Source organism: Amyelois transitella, chromosome 5 (assembly GCF_032362555.1).
Source record: "Amyelois transitella isolate CPQ chromosome 5, ilAmyTran1.1, whole genome shotgun sequence".
NCBI lineage: Eukaryota > Metazoa > Arthropoda > Insecta > Lepidoptera > Pyralidae > Amyelois > Amyelois transitella.
In genome coordinates this window covers 3,984,957-4,001,654 of record NC_083508.1, presented here as the reverse complement: position 1 = coordinate 4,001,654, position 16,698 = coordinate 3,984,957, and the positions used below count along the sequence as shown (strand labels likewise).

The following is a 16,698-nucleotide window of genomic DNA, read 5'->3' as shown; positions in this document are numbered from 1 at the left end:
GGAGTCAGCCGAAGGGCGGCGGGCTAGCGAGTAATCTAGATCGCTCGTCTCGCCCGCCACTGGCAACTTTGTGACCCGCCCTATTTACAGGCTCTCGAGCAGTCTCGAGAAGATTAATTTAGGATATTTCGTTGTAGCCGCAATACTTCCCCTCATCACAGATTCACATTATTTACTGCCAATGTTGACAGCAAAGCTTTACGTTATATTTATTACTTAATACATACATACATACAATCACGTCTATATACATACCTAGTTACAGGATGTTATCCCATCACCTACAATACAAGAAGAATCCAAACTTTATTAGCTATTCCCTTAGTTACTAGTCCCTTACTTATTAGTATTAGTAAAATTTCTACAAACATCATATCACTATCAACCATTAGATGGTTGATTCATTAACCTTTTTAGTAAAATTTCTCTAATAGACTAACATCCATCCTCCCACCAAAATGGGGCTTTCACTCTTCAGATATGAAATCCTTGAAAGTTCAAACACCCCATATCTATTTCAATTTTTTCCGTAGATAACACGTAATCACAAACCGCGGCAAGAAACAAACTTTGCAACACAGCATCTGTTAGATTAGGAAGATAAAGTATTTTTCTGTGCCTACCGAAAACAACTTATCTAACAGTTCTACATCGTATCTCATTTATAACAAAAAAATATCGCAGAATAATAATTTATTTGAACATGCATATAGCTACGATATCTAGTAATTAAAAAACATTTTAGTCAACAACGCTGGACAAAAGCCAATACTGAATTTGCACCACGACATACGGCGACAAGTGATATATATACCTACTCGCTAACTCTAATTTACTTATGTCATATTGTATTCTACACTATTTCACAGAATAAATACTTATTTATCATAATAATAATGACATATTATAATAAATTCTGTGTCTTTTTACTAAAGTATTAAGTGTATAACACTTTATTTCACTTTTTTGAGCCGACCGGCAATAGAAATGGGTTTAAAGATTTTTACGGATTATTCTCAATTTCTCTCTTCGAACTGTTATCCTCGTCATTTTGCCATTTCTGCGGTTATTACACGGTTTTTTTCCAAACAAATAAATGGTCCTTAGTGGCTTTAGTTATGCCAAGCAATTTTACTTTATGGCCAACAGTAAAATTTTGGAACAAAGAGTTACGTGAGTATGCGCTAAGACAAACATTCTGAAACAACTTCATTACAGTACGTATACAATACACCTTCGTGTATTTTTCCGTACATATTTTTCCCAATTTTTCAAGTATGGTTCCCGGCACCAATACAAAAAAGAATAGGACCACTCCATCTCTTTCCCATGGATGTCGTAAAAGGCGACTAAGGGATAGGCTTACAAACTTAGGATTCTTTTTTAGGCGACAGGCTAGCAACCTGTCACTAATTGAATCTCAATTCTATCATTAAGCCAAATAGCTGAACGTGGCCTTTCAGTCTTTTCAAGACTGTTGGCTCTGTCTACCCCGTAAGGGATATAGACGTGATGATATTTATGTATGTATGTATGTTTTCAAGTATTGTTATATTAAGATAGATAGATAGAACTCTATATTGCACCAAGAGAAAAAAGAAAATCAGAACATATCGCAACTAATATAAAAAATGCAAAAGTAAGTTTATTTTTTGTTTGTTTTTCTACAAAACTACTACTAAACCAATTTTCAAATTTGCGTATATATAATAGTACGAGATCCGGCTGCAAAATCACTACGTTCATCGCGTAGTTAATCAAACTCACATTTTAACATACATTTATGAATAGGATAATACATAGATAATAGGGTGCCAGTCAATAAGTGGCCGCAAGTAATTTTAATTAAATTAATGTTAATTAATTTTCCAAAAAAAATTTCGTTCACTTGTTTTTTAAATAAAATATCATCCACATCATAGAAATGTATGTAAAGAATTCGAAAATCAATGGGTGCCGTTACACACTCGGCCGCAACTACTACGCAGCCAGGTGTAAACAGGTAATATTTTGGTCTATTTATACGTTCATGTCGTACACGCATGTTTTTTATACCAAATTAAAGCTAATTTTTTTTTTAATATGATGATATATCGCTGCCTGTGAATAAATGGCCGCAAATTAGGGTTGCTAGCTGTTAAAAACTCGAGGTATCCGAGATGAAGTGAAAGAGAGTTAGCGCGTAACGCCACTTGTTAGACAAGGATGGCGAGTACCAGCTGTGCGAGTATTTGAAGCCATTGCGCACGCGTATAGATAGGGTTCTCAACAGTGCAGCTAAATTATTCTTATATGCTAACCTTCTTTTTGAGCTCGTTATACACAACGTTTACTTGATCAATAAACAATGTTTTAATATGAAATAAATATTTTCTTATTTTCATTTTTTTTTGCAGAATATTAATTACTTAATTATAATTTTGGAGTAAATGTAAAGTCGTTCGTATTACTGTTTGCATCGCTGGCTGAGAACCCAATCTATTGACGCGTGCGCAATGGCTTCAATTACTCGCACAGCTGGTACTCGCCATCCTTGTCTAAGAAGTGGCGTTACGCGCTAACTCTCTTTCACTTTATCTCGGATACCTCGAGTTTTTAACAGCTAGCAACCCTAATTTGCGGCCATTTATTCACAGGCAGCGATATATCATCATATTAAAAAAAAAATTTGCTTTAATTTGATATAAAAAACATGCGTGTACGACATGAACGTATAAATAGACCAAAATATTACCTGTTTACACCTGGCTGCGTAGTAGTTGCGGCCGAGTGTGTAACGGCACCCATTGATTTTCGAATTCTTTACATACATTTCTATGATGTGGATGATATTTTATTTAAAAAACAAGTGAACGAAATTTTTTTTGGAAAATTAATTAACATTAATTTAATTAAAATTACTTGCGGCCACTTATTGACTGGCACCCTATTATCTATGTATTATCCTATTCATAAATGTATGTTAAAATGTGAGTTTGATTAACTACGCGATGAACGTAGTGATTTTGCAGCCGGATCTTAGACTATAACTAAGAGTCTGAAGAAGGACATAGAGTACTTTTCATCTCGCTTAAAACTATAGTTTCTCGGGATTTGCGGAAAACCTTTATATTCTTTTGAAGGAGGCGCTAATTTCGTAAAGAGAAAATATTTCATTTTTTGTCAGTAACTATCCTATATGTATAATCAGAAATAATTAACTCAAAAACTACGGGCCGCTTGTGATGTGCATAAAACTCGAATTTTCGAGGAAGTAAAGCTTCAGATAAAATTGTCAGAGACAAACCACCATTCGTTTGGGACATTAACAAGAATTTATACATGAAACCGTTATAATTAGCGAAGGTTTGTTGTTAATTATTACATTAGAAACTTGGCTGCATGTCCGCAAACCCACTAACTATAATAAATTCATAGAATGACGCGAATTTAAACGCTTGACAGCTATAAAGCCGCTTTTGTGTTCACGGCGTATTTGAACGTCACTCAGAAAAGCCGAAAGGGCAGACTGGTGCTAAAACCAGATTTACAATTCCTTACGACATTATACCGAAAGGGTATTACGATGCGGAATAAAAATGAAACAACAACACAAGCGTAGCAGTCATTCAACATTGTTGTCCTGCCGCATAAGCAGTAAAAGCTTCATAACTCGGGTAACAGTGGATCGTGGGCTAATATAAAAAGCTGAGCCATAATGCAAGCAAGCGTGTGAGCGACGACAATAGCCGACGGCGTGCATAGCCGCAACCCGAGCCCGGCTATGTTGCGACAGTCAGCGGTTACGTAATACCCCGCCCGCCTTCAAACTTCCGAAGTTCCCCGAACGCCCGCCCCGTCATACGCTACACCACCAATATCAGTTGACTTGACACTGAAATTCACCGAATTCGCAATGTTTTATATATAAATCGACCCTATCGATTTTTATATGCGACGTATCATTCATTATTCAAAGAGAGTCTATCAATTAACTATTGATAAGGACAAATACACCACACGTTATAAGCTGGGATCCGAATCTAATTACGAACACAATAGGACGGGACACAATTCAAATCAACACGGGTAGCTCCTGATAAGATTTGTGATTAATAGGACGTAAATAGAAATGTAAATATACCGTGGATGATTCGGCCAGAGGATTCAAAGCAATCAAACCGAACTACCTTCTATCTAAAAAAAGGATCGGGCGGTTTATCACCTGCGACAAATGAGGCAAGAACCCTCCCTCGCCGAGCATATGTCTGTAGGTTCGATACCCGACCCAGGCACGTTCCATTTTTTATGCCGAAATGCTGAATCACCAAACGATATCGAACAGGTCGAATTGGTTCAAAATAAAATCTTTACGAATAAAATTGTACTAAAGCAAAGCCATAATGTGTAAAAAACTTTTGTCATATTGCGTTAAAATAATAATTACCACAAAACATAAATTTACAGAAGTATTGTATAAACAAAACAAAATGCGCGATACTAAAGAAATAGGTATTTAATTAGGTACTTTCTTTCTAAGCGATAATGACATAATTAGTTACGTGCAAATGTTAAAAGCACCTAATTAATTTTACAGAACTCACAAGCAAAATGTTACAGCTTTAACTGTTTCCTTATGTTTGATCTCGACAACATATTACAAAAGGGAAGTCAACCAAGCAGATATATTAAGGAGCAAATGGGTAGGAGGAAGCAGCGAGATAATTTGGATGACAACAATAATTTAGCAGGCGTGTCGCGTTGTTGTAACCCGTGTCACGGTTCTAGCAAAATCTCCGTGACAGAGCACCCTTGTTTACTCTCAATTACCTATCTTGGAAGCTACTAAACAACCATCAGATTATCTTACCACACGATCGTTAAGGTTCACAAGTAAACTCGCTCCCTACGGCTACCTATTTGACCAATTAGATATTTTCCGAGCCAGGACAGTATATTTTCTTGCTAATACAAAAGAGCAATACTTAACATTATGGAAATGCTAACAGTAGAGCGTTCCATGTGCTAAATTCTGCAAAAGAGGGAATCTCACTAATATCTTCCAAATGGTGACGCATCGAATCTATGACCCGGGGGAAGGAGGAAGAAAAAGCGAACATTATTTCTGTCAGTAAACAGGGTTCCTGCCGATACCTATTTGATTTTTTTATTAGTCTGTTATCTTTCGAATCCTTACAGCGCAATGTATTAGTGTATGTGTATGTAGCCTTATTTCCGACTCGTGTCCAAAACTAAAGTAATAAATAACCATTATTGTGATATTAGTGCTTAAGAATTTGTCATATTGCGTTGTCTTACCGCATACACAAAACTGAGTGATGACGAAGTCGACATAACATCGAAAAAAACCTTTTAAAAGTTTTAAGAAAAAAGTGATACTATTTCCTATAGCGGAGTTTGTAATTGCAGAACAAAATTAGAAATGTTAATACGGAAACAAATAAAACAAGTCACAAAAATAGCCGTGGTATACATTTATAGGAATAACAAATGATGAATGAATAACAAAAGCCAACTAGGGATCAACTTGACTGATCGCCCGCTGCGCAATGGATTCTATTTTGATTAGGCCATTGCCATCAAAATTATTTTATTCGCATAATACTTAATAACTTACTACCTCTTCCGCCTAGCTTTAATCCCGGTTGCATCCTCACCAGCCTGGAGAGGAGCCCGAGGTATGCCTTTGACCATGGATCCTGGATTGGGCGAGTCAGGTTTTTACATGAAGCGACTTCCATCTGACCTCCGCAACCTTTGCAGAGTGAACATAACCCGTATTGGATCGATCATAGTTACACATAAGGTTGTCTGAATGTGCAGGTTTCCTCACGATATTTTCACTCGCCGTAAGAGCATCGGTTAGTATTCAAACTAATGCACATAGCTTCGAAAATAGTCATTCCAACCTATGCCTTTTTGCCACCAACGCTAGAATAATTAATAACTTACTATGTAAGTAAGTAGTAAAATATGAGCACAACAGGGGGTCATGAAAATAATTAACTACGAGTAACACAAAATTTTCAAAGCAAGCGTTATTGTAGCAGTATTTAATCTCTTTATCGCGCTTGCACACGTAACTACTCTTTTGTCGTCGACATGCTTAAAGGAAACTTATAATAATACCTAACACATTCCTATTAGAAAGGTTCAGTTGGAGTAAACATTACCTTAAGAGCTCTGGGTATGACGACACCTAAAATGTACTTTATTAGTATAACGGTGTGATAATTTCTTTAATGTTTAATAGGTAGAATAATGTTTAATAGGTAGGAAATTCAGATATATTATAAATATTTTTTAAAGAAAAATTAACGTTAGTTTTGTCTTAGCATGTGCTCTATCCATTATTTTTTCGATGTCCAACATAGTAATAACCTTATAATCTCAATGGAGTTTTCAAGGCATTTTCAGTTTACTGCTTGATTTGAGTAGTTATTTCGTGATCAGTAAAACAAACGTAAAAGTATTTTATATCTTTCGAGCAAATTTGTGTCGAAAATAAAGCTAATATAGTTAGGCTTTACTGGAACAACCCTAAGAAAAATTACTGTGGTTAAAGTGGAGCCTAACTAATATTATAAATGCGAAAATGTTTAATTGTTTTTTTTTTCTTTTCACGTGTTTTCTATTGAACTTGTTAATTAATAAAGAGTCTGGAGAAAGGTACCTATATAGGGTACTTTTCATCCCGGTAGAAACTATAGTCCCATGGGATTTGCGAAAAAACTGTATTCTTTTGTAGGTGGCGCTTGCAGGTGGCGTTAAATTCGCTGTGGGTAAAAGCTAGTAAATAATATATTTGTTTCATTTTTCACCATCGCAGTACGCCGGCACTTATTTACGCTTATCACCATGATGTCAACCAACTCCCACCCATATCAATCTGTTATCACTTTACTGACGCGTTTGTGGTTTTCTATCATTTCAGCTTTGAGATCCTGCTTCAAATGGGCTTAATGTGTACAACATTTATCTCATTTGAATCAATCTAGCAAAATGTGATTCACGCAGTTTTGATACTAGATTTGAATGATTCGTCACATTTGATTATTTTTTATCGTTATCAGTGCACAACAAAGCATAGGTATGTTATCACAACGTATCAACGTTATCACGTTCGTCATTAATTTACGTAGCGTTGGTCCTGTATTTGGCCTTGAATTAAATCATATTTCTTACAGTTCTAAATGAAGAATATGGTTAAGGTTAAAAACTGTTTTAAAAGCTACTAAAACGATAATAACTGTCCTTGAAAACTTTACTGAATCATTTCAAAGCGCCATCTAACAAATTGTCATTTGGTGAAAGATGAAATGAAGTAGGAGAGAGATCATCAATTTCATGAATTGCTGTAAATAAATAGATAATTCGTATTTATTCGTAGTAAGAAACGGTCAAGGCGAAGATATTAATTATCAGACATGACCTTATAAACCACGCAGTGGGTGTAGTGCTAAAGAATTAATTTATAAAGGGGTATCATTATTACAGTGTCTGGTAGATAAATGGAGTTGTAAATAAAATCACGTAAATACAAAAAGTTTACTTCTAGACTTACTCCTATACAAACTAAAAATATTGAAGTAGGTTCTATTAGATGTCATAATTTCGTCTGTGATTCATCACCATAATAATTTAAAACCTGTGTCTCTATAAGACCACCATAGAACTATCGGTCTGTAACGTTGTCAGAGGACAAAGCGTTCCCTCCCCACATCGGTCAGACGGGAAGGGGGTTAGTTTGATTGATGTTTTGTTTAGATTGAATTATCTAAGCCGCCTTGTAATAACGTCATCTAAAGGAACACTACACGGTTTCGGCTGCTCTACTTTATTATGTTTGAAATTTCTCTCGATGAAGCAGATAACTATGACTTGGTAAATACATCATTTTGTATGTAGGTACGTACGATTGCATATATTGCATGCGCGATAGCAAAAGAAATTACATATTATATTCCAGGTCATAATTCCCAAAGATTGTCACATCCAGATTAACACCGTATATTTCTCAAATATCCATACTATGAAACGTGATTGCCCACTACGACGATAAGAGATCTGAACTCAAGACAGACTACTATTACGAGTGATTTCTATACGGACAATTGCACTGATTCATCTCCCTCGCTGAATTAGATCTCAATTAGGGGAGATCGCCCGATAATTACAGATGGTTAATGGCCTGATATAATAGTCTGGAGTAAATTCAACTTCACTTATCCATAACGTTCCGCCTATGTAGATGACGTTATTACACCCGTTCTTGATTTATTATTTTTAGTTTCATGAAATAAGCATTCCATGTCATTTTTAAAACGAAACATAACTTGTTTATTATTTTTATCATAGTGGACGGGAAAGCTCTTACAGAAATTTTAAAAAATACAGATATTTTTATAATTTGCAGTGCAGACCATGGGACCAGAAAAAATCTGTTGAAAGACGACAAATGAGGTGGAATGACGGTATTCTTAGGATTTGGGAGCAGAACTGGACGTTAACAAACCAAAACAGAGCACAATGGAAAAGATTGAAAGAAGGCTACACCAAACTGCTCGAAGAAGGAAGGTCGAAGAAAGTTAACGATGAGATGTTACATCATTAAATAATTGTAAAATATAGTTACAACGCTGTATATCAGTATTAATCAAAGTAGGATAAAAAAAAACAAGAAACATTTTCTAAGTACATATTCAGGCAATAGTTAAAAAGAATTTATGGCGGTAGGCTTGATTTATACTTCCCAGCAAACAAGCCGTACCGAAACTAGAGCTCAACGGAAATGCACATGTAACATAGCGCTAGTGCATATCTACATGTGTAGGGTAGACAGTAGACTGCAAATGTGTAGTCATATAATATGCATAGACAGTCACGTTTCCGGCGTCGAGCCTGCTGTGATACGTCGCTGAAATTAAATTTACAGAATATGAAATTTACACAGCATTTCGACATGACGCGAAATAGCTTTGTAAACAATTTTATAGTTCGGCTTTAACACAGAAACCCCTTAATTTTTATGGGACGTCCGTCGATACGATACGGCGCTATCGTTTCGCAAACATTGTTTTAAAACAATGATTATTGACACTTTCCATTTGAAACGAACAGTTGTCATTGGAACCATGAACCATGGCCTACATTTGACTTCCCAAAGGTTTCATTGTAGTATCATTTCGTGAGAGGTTTCTTAGTGAAATATCAAGCACACAATAAGTTCCATTTTCAAGTTTGTTAGTCTGTGAGTTTTTATATATTTTTTTAATAGACTAGTTACAAATTGCTCATTTCACATACATGGAAAGCCATTTTAAAAAAAAGGCGAAACGAGTTTGTCTCTTTCAACCTACATACGATGATATAAAAGTCGATGAATAGCATACTTGCCACACCAAACCACACATGTTACATGTCATAAAATATATGCTGGCTGATAGACCGTAGTTGACGAATCTTTATTTTAGGTTATTTAGTGCTTTTGATCAGTAAATAGGTTTTAGTTATTTGTAAAAAGCAGCTATCAATAAATTGTAAAATGAGATAATTTGGCATACCCAAACCCAGATGCCAGCTACCCGCTGAGTGGAGGCTTGATTTGGAGTATTGCCAGTAACATTAACACAGATATCTTGAGAGCTAGACATGAACAAGCATAACTCCTAAAGTTTTCACCCCCTAGGTATAAGAAGGGTGTTTTATTGGTTCTATTCGACGTTCTTCTCTTATACAATGTATGAACAGCATGGGAAGCAGGTTGATGTCGAATAAAATTTTATGAGGAGACAAATGGGACAAACATGTTAATTGCTCAAATAAATAACGGATATACTTCAGAAGAGTATTAAATGAATCGGCTTGTAGGTCTGTAGACCAAGAAACTATCAGCCTGAATCAAAATAAAATATTGAAAGATTATGAGGAGTAAAAAGTTTGCAATTTGCCTGAGAAACTCGTTAATTACCGGACACAACGACATTTAAAATATATATGCAATTTATCTTTTAGAATGGATAGAATTACTTACAGGAAAAAGTGAGTGATATTCTATTGCTTAAGCAATTTTAGACTTTATGGATTTTTAATTAAATCTTGAGAAAATCTTGAGATACACATTAATTAAAGTAGGTACCTACTCTGGTACACTATACCTAGAGTGACGTAATCGATAATAATGACTTCATAAATTCTGTAGGTTGATTCGTTCGTATTTAGAAACCGCTAACCGGATCACCTGTGGCTTTTAACAGATTTTTACCAAGTTTGGTTACAATTTGCTAGATGATGCTAATTCTTATCTAATTTGGTTAATCCTTTTAATTTAACCATACATTGTTTTTTGTCTTTACTTGAGAACATAAATGTTAACCACAGACAAATGATATTAAAATAAAAAAAGACTCAAATTGTTGAAAAGACTACACAGGTGCCGGCAAAAACTTGTAATATGGGATCTACAATACAAATTTTATTATTAAATATATCTCTCCTAAACTGATAGTCTCCACCTCATACCCTTTATATGTTCCGTTCCTTGGTGCCTTTCAAACTATTTAGATGAAATGCTTTTCATCCACAGTGGATGAAAATCATAAAGCGATCAACAACGGTGTGGTCACAAGCTGGGCAAAAATACTGATTACACAAAAAAGGCCGATTTACACGATATGCACGTAAACACTGTCTAGTTTCCAACTTATAGACATTTCGCGAGGTAACCTTCTTTCATTGTCAGACAGCACGTGAGACAGTGGTTAAAAATAGACTCTACGCACACACTGAGTCAGCTGTTGCAAGTGCATGTGACGTCGATGCGGCCACAATAGCGCCACAGCCTCATTTCTCAATGACCTGTATCGTCTTTATCTTAAAGAAACACGTCTTTTAGTAGTAGTTGAAATGAGATAAGGGATTCGTTATGTACAACGTTTTACTAACAATTTACTACCACACAACTAAAATTTACATCATTACTTATTTAGATTTATTTACAGCAGCCCATTACAGTTTCGTTGTGGTATTGCTATAATCGTTGTTACTTTTTTAAATTGGCAAGTTACAAAAATTAACTTCAACGATTAAGTTAACACGATTATCACACTACTAGCTTTCGCTAGAAACTCCGCCCGCGTGCAATCTCCTTCTACGTACTTCTTACTATATGTATGCAAAATTTCAAGATCGGGTTGCTGGTTTTGACATGGATGACTGAATGACAAACAAACACACACACACATATATATATATATAAGTATGAATTAATCATAGTGATCAAGCTTTATTAGAATTATATACTGTTGTAAAAAAATACTTTGAAATCCTGTAAAAGATTTCAGGCACAATGAAATTCACGCGAAGTTTGCGTCCTTACAAAACTTTGCGTTTCAGAGATAAACAGATTTGTTCTAATTTTTCTTTCGCTTAAGTGAAAAATGGACAACCGCAAAAGTTTATACAAGAATAAAAAAAATGACGGTACCTTTTTCATTAAAAGAAAACGTCAAGACACAAGAGTGTACGTACTGTTTTCGGAATAAACAGTTGTCTTGTGTTATTTTTTTACGTCAGTTATTTTTGCCCATGTCTTAAAAAGATGACAATTGAATACACTTTGCTTTCTTTTAAATTTTGCTTAATTTACCGATATTAAAGACAACTCGCCCTGATTTATAATTCTTGTTATTTTAAAGATGGAAATTGCGCATAGATACTAATTAGGCTCAAACACATCGGTGTTTAATCGTACAAGGATATAAGTAGGTATAAAAGTTTAATTGAAATATTTAGTTCTTAGGCACTTAAGCGGCTCTATCCGACTACATTTTCATGATAAAAGTTCCAGACGCCCCGGTCGAGCTACATACGAAACAACCATGAACTAACACATATTCTTGACAAATATCAAGTGGATTTACAGAGAGGTTAGCAAAAACTGTTGGTTGACCATGTTCGCTAACACATGTCTGCAGGATTCCAGCAAAGATTGATGATGCAACCGTGACGAGTAATGTTTTTGTGAGTCAAGTCAACTACCGAAGGCCGCGCGCCGGAAGCTGTCGTCAGCTGATATCAGCTATATATGTGGAAAATTCGCTAAATTTACGAAAAAAAACATTACCACATGCCAATACTTTAAGGTTATATTATATATCTTATTTCATCTTAAAATATATTTCATCCCCATTTACATATTTTCTATCTCAGTAGAAGTTCCTCTGTTAAGAAGGTATTCCACTTCCTAATCTTTGGTGATTTTAATACATAACTTAACATAAAATCACGCCTGTTTCCCGTAGGGGTAGGCAGAGACTACATCTTTCCACTTGCCACTATATCTGCATACTTCCTTCGCTTCATTTACGGTTTCGGGTACTCTTGACCTGACCCTTTACCAGGACGTCCTTAATTTGATCAAGATACATTCTAGGTCTTCCCGCTCCGACCTTTCCCTCCACACTCTCCTTGTATATCTGCTTAGTCAACCTGCTTTCACTCATCCTTTCCACATGACCAAACCATCTTAACATACATTTTTATACAACTGAAGTTAATTAAATTATAAACTTCACAATAATAAAATACAACATGCCAATAATTTGATCTAATGTACTCTAAAGATCTGTTATAAAATGTGGATCCAAATTATAACCAGAAAAATGGAAGAGCCATGGGTTGGTGATGCGACAGTGTTTTTTTACACTCAGACTTTCTTGTACAAAGAATTTTATTACAATTTATTTTAAAAGCTTGTACAAAAGATATTTGATTCTGAAAGTCTCTTGATAATAGAATTGAGATTACAATAGTGACAGTTAGCTAGCCCATAGCCTACAAGAAGAATGCAGGCTTTTCTGTTAACTAGGTATTATTTTATTATAAATATTAAAATATTAAATATAATAGATAAAGTTTATAGACCTACTGCATGTTTTTTTTTAAACACTGAGTTAGCTTCTATGGAATTATTTTGATTTTTACAGCCAGTTTGATAAAGATTGATAGGGAATACATGACACTAGAACTTGTAATGTACTAGCAAAAAAATATAAATCGGGTACTCCCGAGATACAATTTGCTTTGCCATAATATTATGAGTAGGTATAGTATTATTTATGATCTACACAAGCAAATTTCTCAAGTGTGAAAATTTACTAATCTGTATAATTAATTATCATACCACTATTATATCAATCATCATGTTTATGCTGAAAGTGAATAGTAGATGGACAAATGAATGAGTGTAGGCCAGAAAATTTTTGTTGGATAAGTAAGAACATAATGTTTCTTGGGAACTTATCCAACTGTGAAGTTTCAAGCAAAGTAACACCTATTTTTTTTTTAAATAACAACAATGGACTTTGCTGATAAGCAGGTAGATATTTCGTAAAACTGCGGAACGCAACAACTTGTCTCGCTTCAATGACAGCTATCATTTATGTGGTGTCAAATCAGGGGTGGGGCGACCAGATAAGAGAATCTCAAGAATTAGAACAAGAGCTGATGACCCGTCCCGTGTTATAAAGGATTAATGAATTCCCAGGATTTGAACTAAATAAGAAACATGATTTCAATGCTGGTTCTTTATGATTTCGAGGTCACTGTGAGACCTTTGGTTATAGAAGGAAAACTAGCAATAACTTACCGCCTGGAGCGCCGCTAACCTGTCCTTCGTCATCCTTTACAGAAAATCACACACCAAATAAACGTTTTATCTTGTTACACAATCCCATTCACAGATATTTTTCTAACAAACGTCACTAAACTAAAGGACATGAACACTACGTTCACTTCACTCAAAAAATCGATACACACGAAACGAACGAAACTTTGCTATCCGTCTCATAATATCTGCTCTAGAAAGTCAATGCTATAGATGGCGCCTTTGTTGGTAGCTATTTGTGACGTCATGGACCTTGTCGATAAAACAGTAACTAAGAAATTAAATTGCTTTCCTCTTTAAATTTAACTTGCAATTCATTTAATTTATAAAACCCAAAAGCTAACTTTAAAAAATAGTAAATTTTGTTCTTAGATAGATTTCTAATTTATTACAGCGGAAAAAAATGTTTTCTAAAATAATAGAAAGTCGTTTTTTGACTACAAATGTCAGTGTGACAATTGCCGTCAAAGTGTTCTTCCGTTTAATCAAGTGACGCCATTGTGAGCCGTAACGACTTTTACCTGCAGTGGTTATAATCAGGATTTTCTTTGACGATCTTGGTAAATAGTGTTTCTATTTTATGTGTTTATAATCTACTATCTATGTGGAATAATTGGGTTTATATATTTTTGATAAGTGTTGTGTAGTTAATCTATTATTTGATGTTAAGTTCGGTGTCATTGAGCTAAATTCCTGTGAGGTTGTCTTAGCGCCATTTGGTGCAAACTCAAATTATATTTAACTTACATTTGAGTTCCATACTTTTAGTTTCATATATTTTTAAGTTATATCTCTACCCAAACGTATATCTCCAATCTCTTTCAACTTATATTCTCCAAAATGTAAACAAATATATGTTGTTAGTTCCAGCCAGAGCGAGTCGCTCACGAGTACGCGCCGTTTTCTACAACAATTAACTTTACCTTTGTTTTCAGAAACAATATAATTAAATAAAAATGTCTGAAGCTGATATGCCTACGTTCAAATGTGTGCTGGTCGGCGACGGTGGTACTGGCAAAACCACATTCGTGAAAAGACACTTGACTGGAGAGTTCGAGAAAAGATACGTCGCCACTTTGGGAGTTGAAGTCCATCCTTTGGTTTTCCACACAAATCGTGGCCCAATTAGATTTAACGTATGGGACACAGCTGGACAGGAGAAATTTGGCGGTTTACGAGATGGCTATTATATCCAAGGTCAATGTGCCATCATCATGTTTGATGTAACCTCCAGAGTCACATACAAAAACGTACCAAACTGGCATAGAGATTTAGTGCGAGTTTGTGAAGGCATTCCAATTGTATTGTGCGGAAACAAAGTTGATATAAAAGACAGAAAAGTCAAGGCAAAAACGATTGTATTCCACAGGAAAAAGAACCTTCAGGTAAGCGTTTATTGTATTCTTAACGGTGTCAAAATTTGCTTTAACATTTTGTAATTTTTCCACATTTAAATTTAAAAAAATAGTAAGGCACATGGAACCTTAAGTAATTCTGTGTACACAACCATTTTTAGATTAAAAAAATCAGCCAGCTGCTTCTTCCCTATTGATAAAAAAAATGAAGGGAATGGTTTATAAATTATTATTTTAGGTGGTAGGCTAGCAACCAGTCAGTCATAAGCTCTAAATCTGAACTCAATGTAGCCCAAGTTTCAACTTGGGCTATTTCTACCCTCTAAAGGCGTAAAGGCGATACTTTCATTTCATAGTTCTATCTCAATAATGTTGTATATTTCTCAATTCATGATGTATATTAATTTGTTCTTTGCAGTATTATGACATCTCTGCCAAGTCAAACTACAACTTCGAAAAACCGTTCTTATGGCTGGCACGGAAGCTGATTGGTGATGGTAACCTAGAGTTTGTTGCTATGCCTGCATTGGTGCCTCCAGAAGTTACGATGGACCCACAACTGGTCAACCAGATCGAAAAGGACCTCAAGGAAGCCCAAGACACTGCGTTGCCGGAGGAAGATGAAGACTTGTAAATGTAATATGCTAAATAAAATTCTCAGTGCCCTAAGACATAAGTCATTTAAGAGCATAATGTTTCCTGTAGATATTCTGTCAAGTACTGTATTTTCATTACATTGTTTTGCTAATTAATTGTAATATTTCAAATGAGATAAGAATGTAGACTTGATATGATATCAATAGGAAAATGGTTGTTGCCAACCCATGTTCACATTATACCTTTCATTCCATTAGGTTCTGGCAATCAAAAAGTACATTTTAACTGTAAAATTAAATAATCTTCACTCCATGTTAACATGCTTTAATTTGATATTGTAAGAATTGCCATGTTGAATTTGTATGTTTAGCGCTAACTAAGTTTAATTTAATTTTGGAATTGTTTCAATGAGATCTGAGATGAAGCACTGTGGTACCCTTGATCGGTATTATTATTAAAACCAGTATAAATTAACATATTATTGTCAAAATTCAGGATCGTTTTATTGTTTGAATTGTAATTTATTCAACTCTGTTATTGAAGTCAGTTCCTTACACTTTGAGAAATTGTTTTGTCGTTATATGAACATTGCTATTTATTGAATCCTAATGCTCTTACATTATTTGCATATAATTACTACTTGTAATTGATTGCGATGGTGTATCAGTGTGTATATATACTCACAAGTCCGATGATGAATGTTATAAGCTCACTTTTTGTTACAAGGACTGACAATATTCATTGTAAAATTGTGGTGATATACTTTTTGAATAAAGCTGGAAAATTAAAATTTCTTTCAATTTCATCACACTTATCCAAGAGCTGACTCATAAAATAGCTGTTACTCTGGGCAAGTTTTTACCTTAAGTTAAACAGTTGGTTAGGTTGTGTGCAATCCAGTAAATAAAAGCGGCGATGCCGCAGAGGAATTCCTCTTAGCGTTAAGCCCCGTTATATCTTCACCATTCTGGAAAGTAGCCCACGTATTTCGACCATGGATTCGGTGAGTGAAATTTTTACACGAAGCGACTCCCATCTGACCTCCGCACCCTTTGCCACTTATTGGATCGCACTCAAACT

At 35.0% G+C, this 16,698-nt stretch overlaps 2 protein-coding genes across 6 annotated transcripts in view; one reads left to right on the top strand and one right to left on the bottom strand.

Annotated features, from left to right (window-relative positions):
- LOC106138029 (syntaxin-1A) overlaps window positions 1-13,878 on the bottom strand; it is a 47,537-nt gene extending 33,659 nt beyond the window's left edge. For 2 of the 5 annotated variants that reach the window (XM_060954874.1, XM_060954872.1), the window contains exon 1: window positions 13,649-13,878. In XM_060954874.1, coding sequence (XP_060810857.1) covers window positions 13,649-13,681 — 33 coding nt within the window. In that variant the 5' untranslated portion in view covers window positions 13,682-13,878. The remainder of the gene's footprint in view (window positions 1-13,648) is intronic. The other 3 variants (XM_060954875.1, XM_013339018.2, XM_060954873.1) reach the window with 2 other exon arrangements.
- Window positions 13,879-14,098: 220 nt separating this feature from the next.
- On the top strand, window positions 14,099-16,408 carry LOC106138043 (GTP-binding nuclear protein Ran). The gene is made up of 3 exons (XM_013339041.2): window positions 14,099-14,226; window positions 14,602-15,051; window positions 15,440-16,408. The coding sequence occupies exons 2-3, from the start codon at window positions 14,623-14,625 to the stop codon at window positions 15,653-15,655; spliced, it is 645 nt and encodes a 214-aa protein (XP_013194495.1). The 5' UTR covers window positions 14,099-14,226; window positions 14,602-14,622; the 3' UTR covers window positions 15,656-16,408.
- The last annotated feature ends 290 nt before the right edge of the window (window positions 16,409-16,698 follow it).

Coding starts and splice junctions, on each gene's coding strand:
- LOC106138043 (XM_013339041.2), top strand. CDS start 14,623: ATGTCTGAAGCTGATATGCCTACGTTCAAATGTGTGCTGGTCGGCGAC. Junction 15,052..15,439: donor ACAGGAAAAAGAACCTTCAG/GTAAGCGTTTAT, acceptor TGTTCTTTGCAG/TATTATGACATCTCTGCCAA.